At 41.4% G+C, this 17,833-nt stretch overlaps 1 protein-coding gene across 1 annotated transcript in view; it reads left to right on the forward strand.

Annotated features, from left to right (window-relative positions):
- akap6 (A kinase (PRKA) anchor protein 6) overlaps window positions 1-17,833 on the forward strand; it is a 206,648-nt gene that overhangs the window by 35,065 nt on the left and 153,750 nt on the right. The window contains exons 6-11 of the mRNA XM_074692188.1: window positions 733-1,338; window positions 1,634-1,990; window positions 2,742-2,882; window positions 2,995-3,123; window positions 3,239-3,499; window positions 16,603-16,725. Of these exons, the coding sequence (XP_074548289.1) occupies window positions 733-1,338; window positions 1,634-1,990; window positions 2,742-2,882; window positions 2,995-3,123; window positions 3,239-3,499; window positions 16,603-16,725 (1,617 nt within the window). The remainder of the gene's footprint in view (window positions 1-732; window positions 1,339-1,633; window positions 1,991-2,741; window positions 2,883-2,994; window positions 3,124-3,238; window positions 3,500-16,602; window positions 16,726-17,833) is intronic.

Genomic DNA, 17,833 nt, shown 5'->3' on the forward strand with positions numbered 1-17,833 from the left:
CCTGACCTCCATCACCTCATATTTCTGTGCATTTTCTTTACAGTTTGTTTTTTTAACGTTTATAGTAAGAACACCAGCGAATTCTGATAACTCAGTTGATGAACGATTGATGCGCCTCGTGTACATACAATCATTCTGATGAAATATTGATAAGGAGGGGTTGAAATATGCAACACTGTCTTCATGGTTCCCACCAAAAAGGATGGGAACTCGGATACACACAAAGTGAATTATTTTATCCATATAAATTATTGAAATATTTTTTCAAACAGCTTTTTCATGTTTTAATGATTATTTTGAACAAATAATACTGAAAATAAAATTTACAAACATTTATTCTAGTGTTAATTTTGAAGAGCAAACTTGACATTTAAGAAATCGAACAGCACAAAAACTGCAAATTCCAATTTACGATTTTCATTTTTTGCTAAAAAAAAATAAATAAATGATGGAACCTGTTAACTTTCTGTATTAAATAAAAGTGAAATATCAATCAAGTGACCCACTGTAAAACTAGTCATTGCTTCAAATTAATATTTAGCAAAATTGATAAGTATACCTCATGGGCATGAAATTTACCCCTAATTATAGAATCATTCCTGAACTTTTTGACCTGTTTTGAGAGTAAATGTTGTTTTGTGCTCCTTTTTGGATCGAAACATACAACCATCTTTTTTGTGGCTGCTGTAATGAGGTTTGGAGGTCTTAACTCCAACGTCTCTTCCTCTGCAGACTCGTCTCGACGCTCTGACAGAGGTAGACGATTGTGGCCAGCTGACCATTCGCTGTAGCCAGGACTACTTCTCTTTAGACTGCGGCATCACCGCCTTTGAGCTGAGCGACTACAGCCCCGGTGACGAGCCGGAGGCCTCGGGAACCGAGAACCCTTCCCAGGAGCCGGATCAACCCAAAGACCCCAATCCTGAACCAGAAGCAGAGGACAGCAACGCATCCTCAAACCAGGAACACCAACGCACTTTACCCAACCTCACCTCTCCTACTGACTCGAACAACCACAACCTTCCTCCAGCGTTGTTACCCAAAATGCAATGCAACTTGCCTTCTCACAGTGAGAGTGCAAAGCGCCCCCTGCAGGGTGTGAGCCGCAGCACCGAGGTGTCGCCCACGCAGCCGTCTCTTCCTAAAAGAGCTGCTCTGTTCACAGCTGGAGGAAGCAGGGCAGAGGATTCAAGGAGTCCGGTGTCCGGGCTGCAGGTCCAGGCTGAGCTGAGTCGGAGCACACCATCCCTCATGGACCCACCAGACCGCTCCAAGTTTTGGTTGGAGCTGGACTCTGTTTATCCAGAGAATGTTTCACAGTCGTACGAGAGTCTGCAGGTTAGTCCCAGGTTTCTTTTCTTCTGCACAGGAAGTTTTCTAAAAATGAACATGCTTCTGATTGAACTTTTTGTGTTAACTTCAAATATTTAAAATGGACCCATGAATATCTGCTGAGTTTCTAAATTTGGCCTAAAATGTGTTACAAGTCAACCCGAGGGTACTCAAGGTGAAGTTATGTCGATAATCTGACACCACTTCCTCAAAGGAGAAACTCACGCCTGTTAGTGTTGGGTTAAAGTCTGAACAAAACTTTTCATTTCTCCTTTGACCTGAAACGTCTTTAACCGCTCAGGTCATGAACGGGCGCCACCTCCAGAGAAAACATGGCAGCTCCAGACAAGCAGGACGCCCACAGGGGAGAGCGCAGAGACTGTTGACCGACCCGAGGAGCTCATCCCGGACCAAGCTGCCCACCAGCGCCCCCCCGCCTCTCCAAGACCTGACGTCTCAGGATGAAATATCAACTCAAATGGAGAGGACGCAGAAGGAGACACATACGCACAGTGAGGGGGACTCTGACTCCTCATTGCCCTCCCCCATGAGAGAGCAATTCTTATCCTCAGATGTGGAGGCGTCCGGGGAGGAGTCGGACCCCCGGCCGTGTCCCCGCAAGACGGCGGTTTGGATTGTGAAGCGGCAAGGGCAGAAGGTGAGGGTTTATTCAGTTGAAGCAGGAAGTTTGGAGAGTAGTTTTCAAAGTTGTATTGAACTTAAAGATCTTGTGAGGAGCTTTTTAATTTGTGTTGAATCTGGTGCCCTCTACTGGACAGAGCAGCACAAATTGGTTATTTACTGATCCTTAATCCTGTACACGATGAAGCAGGTCCTTGTGCTGTTTTTTCTTTTTTTCACCAAACTCTTTGCTTCCTGTGTAAAAAATAATTTTCTACACTTTTTTTAGTTTAGATTTTTTTGTGTCCTGTTTCAGATTGTGCTCTGATGCAGCAAAGAGGGCTTAAAAGATAGAAAATATTTTGCAAAAGTGCAAAAAAGCTGCATTAACATCAAACATTAACAATGTAAGCCCAGAAATGTTCAAACACATGCAAAGAAAAAAAAAAAAAAAGGCTCTGCACATTGAGACGTAACAACAGAAGTCCTCCAGACCTGTAGGGGGCGTCAAGCTGAAGCCTTGTCTGCCACTTTAAAAGTGTGGAAATAACTCTTCTTTCTCCTGACTGCTGATCTAAAATCAGTCAAATTTTAGCAGCTTTCATTGATGCAAAACAATTTGGATTCTTTAAAGTTCAGCTAGTGCATTATTTCCGAGTATGTACAACACAAGCAAGTGCAAATATCCACTTTCCAGTATCACTAATACCCGTCTTAACTTCGCCTGTAACAGTATTTATTTTTGGAGTGTTATAAAAAGGGGCTTTTCCTCCCCCACCATCCTCCAGGAGGCTCAGGTTTCATCCAAAGACAGCCCGGACAGAGAGCACTGGTACGGGTCAGAAGAGTTCCTGGCCCTCCCCGCTCAGCTTCGTAAGACGGAGATGCTGGCCATGAAACTGGAGAGTCTGACTCAGTCCATCCCAAGGGTCAGTTTACAAGTTTACTGTCATTATGCAGCGAATAATTAACCTTTAACAGATGTAAAATGATGAAGAACGAGAGCACAGCGTGATGTTTCTGTTACTCTGTGTCCTGCAGAGGCCGGTGAGCTGCGGCTCGACCCAGGAGGCGCTGCAGGATGTGGACGACTGGGATTTGACAGAGCTCAATCAAGACTGGGATGCAGGGGAGAGTGGGGAGGACGTCCCCTGCACTCTGCCACCTCTGGTATCTTAAAGCACAAATTCCAAACAACATCTGATTCATGGTTTTGAAAAACTAACCAAAAACAATTGTGATTCTAAAGTTTACTAATGGTGTTTTTCACTCTCCTTGGTTCAAGCTCCCCTACCGACGAAACCTGGTCAGCCGCTTTAGCCCCACTTCCTCCAGCGATATTGCTCCGTCGTTGGATGAAAGCATAGAGTCTGGCCCTTTAAGTGACCTCCAGTCAGAAGAGGAGGATGGACGACGGTCTGTGGACTCACACCTACAGCCAATAGCGCCCTCGGTGGACGTTTATGGAAGTGCGTCCCTGGTGCACCAGCTGCTGGAGGACATTCAGAACCAGGACAGAGATCCTGACGTCTGGAGGAAGATAGAGGTATGGGCAACTTCTCTTCGGTCTAACAGTGTTTATTACCGCCACCAAGGAGGTTATGTTTTTGGGAGAGTTTGTCTGTTTGTCTTTGAGCAACATAACTCAAAAAGTAACAAACAGATCTTGGTGAAATTTTCAGGAAATGTTCAAAATAGGATAAGGAAGAAGTGATTGTTTTTTTTAGGTGATCTGGATCACTGTCTGGATCCAGGACTTTTTTAAAGGTTCTTTATCATCACCATTTTCACCATATGTGTATACAACTCCACGATAAATTGCCGGATTGCTTTGCAAAACAATATAAGCCAAGGTCACCACAATTTTTGACAGATGTAAAAGTATGATCCAGTTCCTGCCAATATTCTGGATACTAAGATCTGGAATATGAAATATGTACTGGGTCATCATAATTTTCAACTTTGTCAGGAAACAAATTATCATAACTCCAAATTGTAGCAGACAGTCTGCTGAAAGGAAGTATAACATTAAAGCAGGACTTAAGTGTTGCGTGACAAATATTAACTTTTGGTGATGACACGTGCTACTCTCAAGATTTTCAAGCTTTAGCTTCTTTGCTCGGCCATCAGAAGGTGCGTTACATCATCCTCTGTACCTGAGCGTGTTTCCGCAAGACAAATCCCTGAACTTTAACTCTGATGGAAGGACGACAAGTCGACCCAAAATCACCCCAACACCGACGCTCTCGTCCCTCCATCGCGTAGCGTCTTGATGGATTGGAGGTCTGGTATTGGATCGTCCTGTTGCCCCGTTAATTCATCACCTCTCTGCTAAAGGTCACGTTTGATTGGCAGGCAGATTATTGATGAGGCTGGCCGGTGAACTAATCAGTCATATCTGTCATATCGAATATGGCGAAATGTCAATAGCTCTGGGGATTCGTCCTCCTCACGGCTGCTGGTTTAATTAGCGTGATAAAGACGCTCTGCCGCCTCTTTAAATATTTTTATTCTTTTATTCTCTCCAGGTTTATTTCACCCCCTTCTCCTTTATTACCTTCATATTCTAATTCTCAACACCATTTACTCCTCGGGCAACATTTTACTTTCCAGCAGTAGCATCCCAGTCCCCCCTCAGGGATCAATGAAGTTCAGCATATCAGTCTTATCTGGTGTTAGCGGGGTCAGGAGCCCACAGACAGAATCAGAGCGCTGTAATAGGATTATCTGTGAGGATGGTCAGGATACGCAACGATCAATCTGTGAATTAAAGGCCCGGCTGTGTGAGGGGACGTCCTTGGACCGAGGGATCAGTAACCCGGAAGGTTGGAGTCAGATCCCCTCATCAAACTCTGTCCTTCATCTGAAATCAGATGGTTCACATTAATATTCAGAGTTAATGATGATTTGACTGATGAAATGTCAAAGCTGTCCCTCGCTCTTTCTGTCTGTCTCTTTCTGTCTCTTCGTGCTGTGGAAATGTTTTGATCCGATCTGGTAGAAGTTTACGGGTTCATAAATCTCAGCTCAACATTTCTTCAATTTCTGCTTTTTCCTTTTTATTTTTTATGTTCGGGTCCAACTCTGATGCATTCTTGACACGCTTTTTTTCCTTGAAATATGTCTTTTTAAAAATTGGACAGGTTTTGTATTGAAATGTCACACAGCGGACAGCTCCTGTCATCAGTAAAGCAAGTACAACCTTCACGATCGAAGCCATCTATCCATCCAGCTCTGTTCGTATTGCACCTTTCAAAACAAAATTACAAGGTGCTTGATGATTAAACAAAATACAACTGAGAACATGTAAATAAAGCTATCAAAACAATAAAAAATACAACGTTTAAGATGTTACAAGGGCAATAAGAGGCAATATGATAGAAGTGGGTTTTAAGAAGAGATTTAAAAGGTGATACTGAGTTTGACTGCCTGAGATACCAAGACGGGGAATTTCAAAGGTTGGGCAACAGCAAAGGCTTGGTCACCTTTTGTAAACAGTCTGGAATTGGGAACCACTTGAAGGGCTCTCTTAGAGGATCTCAGGCAGCTGTCTCGCTCACAACTACTGCAGCAGAGGGATGAAAAATGGAGCGACACAGTGATTGTCAGCAAGTCAGCAGCTCTTTTTTTATGTTTTTTAGGGGGGCTTTTATGCCTTTAATTGAATAGGAAAGATGACAGTGGATAGTGGTGGAAACATGGTAAGAGTAGGGAGGGAAATGCAGGATAGAGACCACAGGCTGGATTTGAAACAACAAAGAGTGGTCAAACATACTTGTGTCATCATTACAGTCATATGAAATCAAAACTCACCTGTCCCTTAAGTGTCTCTTGATACCAGATGATTAATGATAAGTGGTTAGTTTTCTGCAGTGTCACATGCTACGTAAACTTTAGCGAAGTCTGTTTCTGAACAAGGAAAATGTTCTCCATTAGGGGGCGATATAGGGAAGACACGTCAGGGTTTTATGTCAAGGCAGGATCCGGATCTGGATTTTATCAGGATTGTTTTTCATATTCAGACTATTTTGACCATCAAACATTTTCAGCCCAAAATTTTTGGACAAATTTAACGCACCATTTCATAACTTTAATCTAGTCTGGTGTCTTCTAAGAGTTGTTGAGTTCTTATAGAGTGTACAAAGCTTTAGCTTGATACAGGTAGCCTATGCACAATCCAAATGTAGTTTTGTAAGACGTTACCAAGGAGCAACATCTGTTTTAGACAAATGAAGCTCATGCTAAAGTGCTAAAAGTTGCTGTTTATCAAAAATCCACTTGAGGCTGGCTGCAGAAAGACCAGAAGTCATGTACACATCCAGACTTTTATGCCGTTAAAAAGCATATTTACATCCTGGTTCCAAAAATGTCTTGAGTCTGAAATGCTGATTTCACTATCTGCACTCACTGTACGGTGAGTGAATTTTTTTCTAACCCAGCGTTTTAGAAGTTATTAGGATGGTTTGATTGTCCAATCAGAGGCACAGCTCAGGTCATGTGACTGACAGGTGCCCTATAGTTGTTCGACATCAAAGCCGATGTCATATCCAATGTGGCTGCGGACTGGTTTCATTTCACGGTATCAGAAACAGACAGGTGACGTTGTGGAGACTACGTCCATGTTTTATACAGTCTATGGACGTGACTAAATACACTTTGCTTTTGTTTGTGCACTTGACAGAAACAAGAATGGACCTAACTTTTCATGTGCCGACTTTAAGAGACAGACTTAAGGTTTAAAAGAGAGATAAATAAACCTTTTGCTGGCTTTTGAAACACAAACAGCTCTGGGTACCAACCACTGGCACCAAATTGCTTTCCTTTGCAAACGCAGGCTCCCTGATTAGATGGACGCTTGGAGAAATTTTGCCTCGTCCTCACCCTCTCAGACACAATACGATTCTTCAAACCCTGACACGTTCAGAGCCCCGTGCAGCTCTCTCTGAATCATTCAGACCCCCTCTGGCTCCCCTTTTCTGCTCCACGCTCATGTGGTCAGTCAGAAAAAAAACCTCTTCATGTGAGCCGACTGACGAGGGCGAGATCTAAGTAGTTAGAATGAACCAGTCGCTGGTGAAGACGTTTGAGCATCACAGTGAGGAAGACAGCTCCATGATTGAGATCTTCTCAGAAATGAACACACATCCCCTGGAAAAGTCACAGCTCCGGCGTGTCACACATGACACCTTGTATTAACCGCACACACATGCACACACTCCTCATTCCTCTCTGCTCCTGGGTAATTAGCTGATTAGCTGCTTAATTAGCAGCATGTAATCATGGCGATGGATGAGCTGCCTAATTGAGGAAGTGAAGAGAGGAGAAGGAGAGTCTCAGTGTGTTGGATGACATTCTGTCTCTCTCTGCAGAGTCTCTGATGAATACAAGCGAACAGAATAAAACAGAAAAGACGAATCATCCGTCCAGGGAAGAGAAAGTCTGAAAAGATCACAGCTGGAGCAGAAGTGGACCAAATCTGGGAACAGAGTAGACAATAATCCGTCCAGGAAGTCTGAACTCAGACGTGTTTGTTGTTGAAGAATTTGATTTCAGTTGAAAACAAACTGTGTGAAGAGTGACATATGTCTGCTCGAGGGAGGGGATTTTACTCCCATGTGTAGTCAGTAGAAAAACTCAGGGAATGGTGCAGACATCCATTTTCATATTGGACACCCTAGTTTGTGTTTGAGTCCAGATTTATGTCCTCATCAGGGTATCATGTGATTTGAACAATCAACTGAATATCGCCCCATTTCCACCAAGTGGTCCGGTATGGATCAATACAGTTTGGTACGAGTTGGATTGGTAAATCGGTAAAGCCTGATCCTGTTTGGGTTTCCACAGCCAACTGTGCCCTTCTTGGTAGGCAGCATGTAAGCCAATAGTCACATCAGCCGCATCAGCTACACAATAGTGTGATGGCATAGCAGCGCAAAACAGGGTACCCTGCTAATTGGTTCAACAAAGAAGAAATACGCGACACAGTATACAAAGAGCCTGGATGGAAGGCATCCAACAATTCGTCTTCTTTGTAATTTGCATGTGGCTCTTTGTTACACGGTGAAATCAAGCTTTGTTTCTGAGAAGGCTGTGTGCCACAAGAAGAAATACAGGTGCTGTCGCACGGGTAGTGACTGTTCTTTTGATCAATCGACAGACTTCGGTGTTTCTAGCTCCACTTTCTGGGTCCGGATCGGCTTATCTGGCTCCCTGATAGAAAGGTCCCAAAAAGTGGTACTGTACAGGTCGGTAATTTGGGGACCTGACCCAGTTTTAGTCAAAGGAAATGCCACAAAATGTGTGCAATACCAAGACAAACCAAACTGAACTGCTTGATGGAAATAGGGCCTATGAGTGGACGTAGCCACTATGTATAGCTCACATGGTTTTGGACTGGGAAAAAAATGTTTGGACTTAACATCTGGGTCTCCTAAAGCTGGATGTGGTGGTATTTGAAGATGAGGGTGGAGCTGGAGAAAGGACAAAAGTCTTGTTTTTTAAACCAGCAACTCGTAGGTCAGGACCCAAAAGGTGGTTGTGGAGTCTTTTAAGGCCCATTTATGCTCAACATTACATATGGATACAAAAAGAGCTTTCTGTTCATGCTCTGTATTCATTTTGTCTGTATTTCTGCACGTTTTCATAAAGCTTACAGACATGGACCACACATTGCAGTACCACCACAAACCATGGGGGCAGTGTTGCTGTTACTACCAGATAGGTAACTCTAGTGAGACATGAAGAACAAAACAACCATGGCAGAACTTTTGTGATGTATTTAATGGCCTCACCGACCACTGCGTCCTACAACGCTGCCTCTGTTTTTGTCTTTTTTGCAAGCTGTACATTAGCAATACCTCCTCCACAGTTGCCATGCCTGTTTTTGAGTTTTGGATGTATTAGTTAACTGCAATGCCAACGTAAAGGATGCACAGAAGTACGTGAGCAGTGACGGTAACATCGTTTGAAACGGACGGGTACATTTTTGTATGTAAAGGGAGGAGAAATGGGCCTTTAGTCGACCTTGTTGACATTTTACTTTTACAATGAAAGACAGGAGATAAAAAAAGCCTTGCAACAGAGGGCGCCATATAAGAATTGATGCTGCCTTGACGTTGTTTCCTGTCATTCAAAACAAAGGCAAAGAGGTGGAGTCAAGGCAAGGAGTCAGCCACAGTTTTCCTCACCTGTGTATCATTTGGCCACGACTGCGCCCTGAATGTGCTAAATTAATTCCCCAGTCAAGCCAGCCATGCCCTTTTATGGGCAAAACTAGTAAGTTTAATGACAAAAAACACTATAAAAACAACAACAAAATTCTTACAAAAAAAGACCTCTAGTCGACAGCCAAGGAACTGCTGTTTTTTCTGCACATCCACATTAGCTTCATTTCAGCCACACATCATGCTCTGCCTCAGGCCCAAACTGCTTGTTTCTTTACCGGGTTAAAATCGTTGAAAATTTAAGTGATGACTCCAGATCGTCTGTTTTGAACAGTCCGAAGTTTTGTAAACTCAGTGTTTTGTCAAAGTGTAAGTCGTGATAATATCATGTTTTATTGGTATCATAATGTTTTTTGCCTGACCTCTGGTTTTGCCCTCTCCTCCTCTCCCTCTATTAGACCTCCACTTGTTCTTTCTGTTTCCTCACTTCTTCACGCTGCCTTTGCTGTCCGACATGAATATTTAATCCAAGACTTCCCTCCCTACTTTGTGATTGTCTAGACGCTGTTGTCTTGACCTTGACCTCCTCATCATTTGTTATGTTGTTCACACAATTTGCGTCCACGTCACGTAAACCCGCGGCTTGTACCATGAAAGTTTATGAGAGCGACGCTGGAAACGTACACGCGCTGAAGCTGAAGTTCCTAATTGCTCTGTATGGGACGCGGCTCCTGAAGAGCGCAGAAACAGAACAAGACTAAAGGAAAGCTGACGGAGGCGCAGACCACGAGTTAGATAAGTGTCCTACACATCATGTGATCACATCGTATGTGCTGTCTGGTCCTCAGTGTGAGCTGTCTGTGTGTTCGCCGGCTCTGCGGCACGCCGGCCTATCTGCGAGCAGTGGGAGACAGACACACAACAAACTCAGATCAACACTCGTCTGATTGGCCCGGCGGGGGGGGCAGGGGCGCCCACAGACAGCAGAGACGATAGGAAAATAACAGAGGATGGAGGATGAGGAGGAGGAAGAGGGTGTTATTCTCTTCTCTTGTGTCTTTATAGATAAACAGGCTCAGACAGAGCAGGAACAAGATACAAAAGTAGTTAGCAGAAGTGTGCGACGAGGCTGAGAAAGTTTGATTTTTGTGAGGTCTCTTTTCCTCAGTTTGGAGCGCAGAATTCAGCAGCACAGGCTCCATGTTTCCCCACAAATTAATTAAATGAATTTCTAATCAAACATTCCTCCCCTCCAGTTCTTTCTTCGCAGCCCAGCCCTGTATAATGTGTGGTGTGACATGTTCACGTAGTCAAAGTAATAACTCGGTCTGCTTTGGAAATTAGCCGTCCCACCTTGAACGCCTCTAAAAAAGAGAATTCATCATTTAAAATTTAGTTCTGGTTGAGTTTACCTTCACCTGGTGCCAAAATGTTTTTGAACCGGTGTCTGAGGCATCCAGAAAGTTGTTAGGATTGACATCCACACTGGGAAATTATGCTAGCTTAAAGCGGTTCATTAGCTGAGGTCTGACAGGGAGCGGGAATCCAGTTTAATTCAGAAACTTTATGAGCCAAATGATAATAGTTTGATTTAAAGAGGGGGTTTTATGCTTTCCCATGTTTACTAATGTGGATATAAAGTAAAGTTGAAGGTCCTAACTAAATGTGTGCAAACTCACAAACAGCTAGAACTTCGTACTATGTTGTGGAAATCTCTGAATCTGTTGAGATCTTGACAAGTTGTTCACAAAATTGTTGCGAGACCTTCATTAGGTCATCACATAAAGCTCTCCGAACTGGTTTATGACACAGTGACAGGGCCTCAAACACCAAGGTCTACACATCGCACTGAATGAAGGGTTTTCTTAAACAGAAGTGTGAGAAACTGGATATTTTTTCAAGCTATAAATCATGTTAAGACACAAGGGGGCACCAAAGGAACAGTATTGGACTTAACCCCCCCCCCCCAGCAAAATACCCCCTCTTTAAATAAAATGACTTGACTGTACTGTTAAAACATGCTAAAACTCTAGTATGGACCAAAAACTAGTTGAAAAATGACCAATGGTCTTTTACGAAATAAAAAAACATAACATTTTGACAAGAGTTTCACTTCATAAGGTCAACGCATTCAGATCTCTAGTTTCTGGGACAGTGACAGGGCCTCAAACACCAAGGTCTGCGCATTGCACGAAATTAAGGGTTTTCTTCAACAGACGTGTAAGAAACTGGATATTTTTTTCAAGCTATAAATCACGTTAAGACACAAGGGGGCACCAGAGGAACCATATTTGGACTAAAAAAAACAGCCCGGTACCCCCTCTTTAAACGTGACTTGACTGTACTGTTAAAACATGCTAAAACTTCAGTATGGACCAAAAACTAGTTGAAAAATGACTAATGAAGTAACACATCATCTTGTTTTGTGACCGTCTTCTTGACGAGAGCAGAAGAGAAGCCCCCTTGTGGCTTCATTTAATCCCCTCTTTAAGCCCGGAGCATCCTCTTCTTATTGAGTCTATCGCTCAACATTAACTTAAATGGACATTTTTAGCCTCGGATAATTATATACAAACCTGAGCAACCTTTGCTGCTCTCACCTCCTGCCGTTATTTCCTTATACGGTGTTGGCCGTGTGCTCTGGGCCCATAAACATCAGCCCCACTGCCTGTAACATATTAATCATCGAAGCCAAACATCGTCTGCCGGGACTTTGAGTCTGAATCTATCAGCGTCGTCCTTCAGAAAGCCCCGTCAGCTGAGCGGTAATTATCCAGCGGTGAAGAGCCGAACCACAGGAGGAAGAGATGAAGCAGATATCAGAGCGCTTATCCAGGCAGCGGACGATCGGATCAGGCGTTTCAGCTCCCAGCAGGCCTTTCTGCCCCTCGGGAGCCTCACTGGTTTAGAGACATCAAAGCAGCCGTAAGCAGCCCAGTGCATGCTGGTCGATATCCAAAACCAACGCCGCTCCCTCCGCTCCTGTTCACGCCTACATCCTCCTCTTCTCACTCCTTTTTTTCCTCTGCTTCTCATCTCATGTTCTCTACATTTCTTCTTCTCCTCACCTTTACTCCTTCATCTTTTTCTGCTGTCATCTTGCTTTTAAGACCATCTTTCATCTTCCTTTTCCCTTCAACCTTTCCTCACCCTTCTCTCCTTCTTTGCTTTTTCCTACCTTCATTTTTGGTCTCCAAGAGTTCCCCTTTTTTCCTCCTCCCTTTGCTCCCTTTTCTCCCATCTGTCCTTTTCTTTTGGTTCCCTTGTCAAGGCCTATTTCCTCTTTTGTTTTCTTTTTTTTTTTCTCTCAATCTCAGATCACATTGACCCTCATGTGATGACTTTATATCCTCAAGGACAGGTAGCAAACTTCTCAGCCACTATGGTGTCATCAACAGTTAGTGATACTTGATTTTCTGTCCTGGGTTACTTTTCTATCTGCTTCGGTGGGATGTTAATCCAAAGAAAGCAAATTTAAGTTAGAAGTTGATTATATTGTACTGAGTTGTGTCCATTCATCTGCTTCTGATGAGTTTCAGCTTCACTGTTGATAGCTTCCTTCAGTGACATGACATTTTCAGATGATTTTCTAGCAATAACTGAATCGTAAGTTTGCGCAAATGAAAACCTTATAGCCCCACAAAGACCTCAAACACCAGTCCTTGATGAGTTTAAACCTCCCAATGCCCAAGACCAGTGGTTTTCAAAGTGGGGTCCACCAGGGAGCACAAGGTGGGACCTCAGAAAATTGAAAGGAAGGGAAAAATAGAATCTAATTTTTTCTAACATTTATATTGAAATGTTTTTTTTTTCTTTTTGTAACCTGAACAAACAGCACGTAAAGTGCCATAATTGTCAGGTTTAAATGTTTCCGATTTTATCTAACCATACCTAGTGTGACAGCTGTAACTTCGGCATGATGATGTCATTATCTGTGTCACCCTGGGCGTTTGCACCTACTTTTAAACTATCTGAAAAAAACTAAACTACCATTTAAAGCTCTTTTCCTGTGTAACTACTGGCTACATGCAAGAAAGGCATACTAAGCCATGAAATGCATTCTTCCTTTTGCAACAACCTACTTGTGTGAATCTGGCTTTTGTTTGTTTATAAATTCCTTTTCGAAACAAATGTAATAATTATTGAAAAGTGAAAAAAGTTAGAAAAAAGTTCTTAATGTTGACATTTCTTAACATATTCTGAAGCTTCACTGTTGGTTTCCAAAGGGGGTCCCTGGCTAGAAGCAAATGCTGTTTGGGGGTCTTGGCATTGTTACGTTTGGGAACCCCTGCCTTAGACTACCAACCCAATTACATATACAAATTTTAGTTCTGAATTCATTTCTAAAAATCCTAGGAACTTTTGACTATTATTCAACACAAATCCCTTTATTCACTTTGAGTGATCATCAACTGCTGTGTTTCAGTGTAAACAGCATTTGTCGTTAAACCCCTTCCAGCTAACACTTCTTTTTTGTGGTGTTCAAAATAAATAAGATAACTGATGAAAGATATCTGCCGACATTTTCTGGCTCATTACACCCCTCAGGGAGTAATTTCTCCATTATTTTCTACTGAGTCTGAGTTTCACTGTAAACAGGAAAGTGACAAAGGTTGGTATCAAAAATATGCGTCAAACTTGTTAAAGAACATGTTAAGTGTGTAGTTTGGGTTTCTGTTGGTATCAATGTATTTTATATGACATTTGTATTTTTAACCAACTGAAGAATCAGTCACATTAAATTTCAAAATGGTGTAACCACCAAAGCATGGAAAGCTTTTTGGCATGAAATGTCTTCTCAAAGTTTATTTAAATATTTCATTTCTACACTGACAATGTGGTTTAATTATACTGTGCAAGTCAGTAGGCCGTAGACATCAATATTTTCTTTCTATAGTTGGGTCAGTTGGTTTAAAATCATTTTGAACTCAATTTTTATAGTGTAGTAGACTGCTAGGATCATATTCTTAGTTACTTTTTTGGGCATTATCAGATTTTATTATGAGAAACATTGGATACACTTATTCCAAAATGACCAATTTTCTCATTCTTTCTGGCATTCAATGAGTCTTAGGTTTGCTAAAGACAAACTCAAAAGTCGAACATTTACTTTCAGTTTCACAAGGGTTTAAAACAACAGTCTTCACACATTGCTCTAGACTCCCAACAGAGACGCTGAAAAATTAATGCTTTTCAATTTTTCTGCTAGGTAACTTCTGCATTTTTATGCTCACTACATCCCCTATGGTAGCATTTCTTCATCAGTTTGCAGTGAGTCTCAGCTTCACTGTAAAAAGTTAGTCGCACAGTGGCTTGTTGAAGTATCATCTTCGTCATCCAATTTCTACTTTCAGTTTCAAAAGAGTCTCAAACAACAGTTTTTGATGTTTCGCCAATCCATTCTTTGAAACTTGAGTCTCAGTTTCACTGTAAATAGTTTCTCAGACAGTAGCTTCACTTCAACATACTTTGATATTATGAACCATTCTTTGATGGATTATGTTTGTCCTGCTTTTGCTCTCCACACAGTCTGTACAAAGATGTTCATTACTAATAAATATACAAATATCAAGTGTGACTGCAGACCAACATCAAAACAATCTCAATACTCTGCTTTGTTTACATAAAACTCAGACATCCATCTATAAGCCGGTGTCAGAATGAAGACGGTAAATCTAAAGAGAAGACTCTTCATGCTTTCATCCACTCTCAGCCACTCTACAAATCCCTGCATCCAATCTTTTCATCTTCACACCGTCGGTGGTGTGTCCGCTTGTCTGTGAGGATCAGACGTGTGTGATTTTCACAACACACTTGTTTGTGTTTGTGTGTGTGTGTGTGATAAAAGTTTGACCGATTGAGCGGCGGTATGTTAATTACAACCATGAACTCAAAATACATCGATATGATTCTGTCCATCTCTCTGCTGCTGGTCGTGGAGGAGGGATGGAAATCAAAAGTATTGATGAAAAGAGAGGAAGAGAAGAGAGGAGAGGTGAGGAAAGGCCACAGAAGTAAAGAGAGGGAAAGATGAGGAAAGAAAGAAGTACAGGACTAAAACAAAGTTTTTCAAACTTGTAGAGGGCAGATTACAGGGAACAGGAAAACGAAGAAGGGATTTTCTTCATTTTTCTGTGAGAAAAGGTTACATTTCTGAAAATTCTGTTTTGTTATGAAGTCTTTGAATCCAAATCTTTGTCTTTTCCTCAGATTAGTGTCTAAACCAGGTGGAGGTTGACCATCCTGCTCCTCCTAAACATCTTTAATCCCTGAAATAAGACTTAAAAGCCGTCTCTTCTCTTTACCCGACCCTCACATCAGCTGTTAACTCCTCATTTCACATCCACTGCTCTGTCAGGAGTGTTAACTCTTTCTCTTTCTTCCTCTTCACCCCCATCTCTTCTTCATGACTGGAGGTTTAAACCCGTCCTTTGAGCTCTGCTCCTCTTCAGGAGTGAACAGGAGAAATCAATACTGGATCTGAGACTCTTTCATGAGCTGATTTCACTCGGATTCTTCGACACACAGAGGAGCAAACAAACTCGAGCTTCTTTGATTTATCACACATCATTTAACGTTTGTCTCTCAGGATCTTTCGGTCGGATTATGACATTTCAGGTGGAGGTCTATCCCTGCTGGAGTGCCTCTCTGAGCCAGTAGATGGCAGTATAGATCCATCAAGCGACGAGATGTCTTCCTCTCCTCTGCCTCAGCTCTCATTCCTTCTCTTTTTCTGATTTTAGTTTTCATTTGCTTTTTCTTGTCCTTTTTCTGGTTCTTCCTTTTTACTCTCCTTGTCTTTTTCCACATTCTTGTTTGTCGTCTCGTCTTCTTTTTCTGCGAGCAGCTCAGTGAAATACTAAATAATAAATTCTCTTAAATCAAGGCGATATCTACTAATTGTTTGTCTCATACATTATTTACTTTCATCAGGCTGTTTTAATATTTGAAGTTGTTTGTCCTTGTACATTTTAACATGATATTATAACTTGTTAGTTTATTTGAGTCAGTTTTACTTCATATAAAGATGTAATAGTCTGTGAAATAAATCTGTGGCCTTGTATTTTAAGATTATTGAAGTATCACTAGATGCTAAATTAAAATTAGACCCTTCAATATGTGAAAACAACTTGTCTTACTTATCAACATTTCATATTTCTACTTGATTAGTTGTAAGAAGTGAAACTTTTTTTCCGTTATCTTTCAGCATTTATTCTAACCTGAGTTACCCTGTTACACCCCATGGACCCCATTTTTATCTTTCACACGTCTCTAAAATAATAAATCTGAAATCACCTGTTAGATTTCTGTCTTACATTTTTTTTTTCATTGAAATTTTCCGCTCTCTTGTCTTTCCATCTTCTCCATTTTTTATACTGTCCGATGTTTTGATGTGACTTCAGCAGGCTCTGAACAGCAATGTTTATTCATGCTACGATTATTATTTTTACACCATCTGACACACTCTCTGTTTTTTCACTCTCAGTGTTTCGTGAAGCAGTTGGACGGGTTCATCTCGTGGCTGCAGGAGGCGCTGGACAGCACCGAAAACTGGACGCAGCCCAGACAGGAGCTGGACAGCCTGAGGGTGTACCTGGACACACACCTGGTGAGAACACACGCGCTTTATTTTCCCTTTTCCCCTCCTACACTCCACTTTAAACCCCTGTGATAAATCCCAACCCTAATCCTTACATCAACATTAAAACCAGGTCTTGAAGCATAAGATCCATAGTCTCTTTAAACTTGGGCCTTTCTATTGATTTCTTTATCTAAATGACTAATGGGAACAAAAATGTGCGACAAAAATCCTTGCATGTAGTAAAAAGTGGTATCCAGAGGATTACAGAAAAAAATCCTTTCAACAGAGAGATATTTTTAGAAAAAGTTAAATTCTTGTTTTAAAAAAAGAAACAGAAACTTTGTACCCTCTTCCAAGAAACCAAATATCAATTACAAAACTTTGGTTAACAGAAAATAGAAACTATTGTTATACTCCTGCCTCCACTGGTTGATTTCTTTTGCTCTAAAAGGACCATTCTTAACACTATAAAAGCAACAATAGTAAGATAAAAATAAAAGTAACTCCTGTTACATGCATGGTTTCAAGACTGTCTCTCTGAATGAAGTCCAGTGGCCCAAATGTGAGCAATGAAACAGTCTTTTAGACACAAAGATAGAGATATTTAAACTAATTTTTCAGGCTTTATGTTATATTCTCACTCTGATAATTTTTTAACTGCTTTATATGATTTGCAGTTTGAAAAACCCTCCGTACTTGAAGCTGGTGTCTTTAAAATCCGTCCTTTCAGCCTCTGTCTGAGACCCTTGATTTCCCTTTAAGTAACTACACAGAATCTTTTTTTAAAGTTTGAATTATCATTAACAATGACAAATTTACCATTTTTAAGGTGAATAGAGACCAATGTCACCATCTGAGGAAATCTTAAGTTGATCTCACTAAATTCTCGTGTGACTTAAACCATCTGAGACTTCTCTACGTTTAATGTTGACATCCAACATTTTAGGTCCATATTTATTTTTTTTTAAATGTGAAAAAAAAATGATGCCGTCTCCTTGAAATTAAAGATTTTACTCTTTTGCCTACTTCTTTACTTTGCCGCAAGACTGTGTGAATATTGAGACCTGCTTTCTCGTGACTCTTCTTCAAAAATGCGTCAACTCCAGCAACTTTTCAGGTGTCACCAAAGACTTTT

The sequence above is a fragment of the Halichoeres trimaculatus genome, unplaced genomic scaffold (genome assembly GCF_033239565.1).
Source record: "Halichoeres trimaculatus isolate MK-OKI-2021-1 unplaced genomic scaffold, fHalTri1.1 fHalTri1_scaffold_17, whole genome shotgun sequence".
Classification (NCBI taxonomy): Eukaryota; Metazoa; Chordata; class Actinopteri; order Labriformes; family Labridae; genus Halichoeres; species Halichoeres trimaculatus.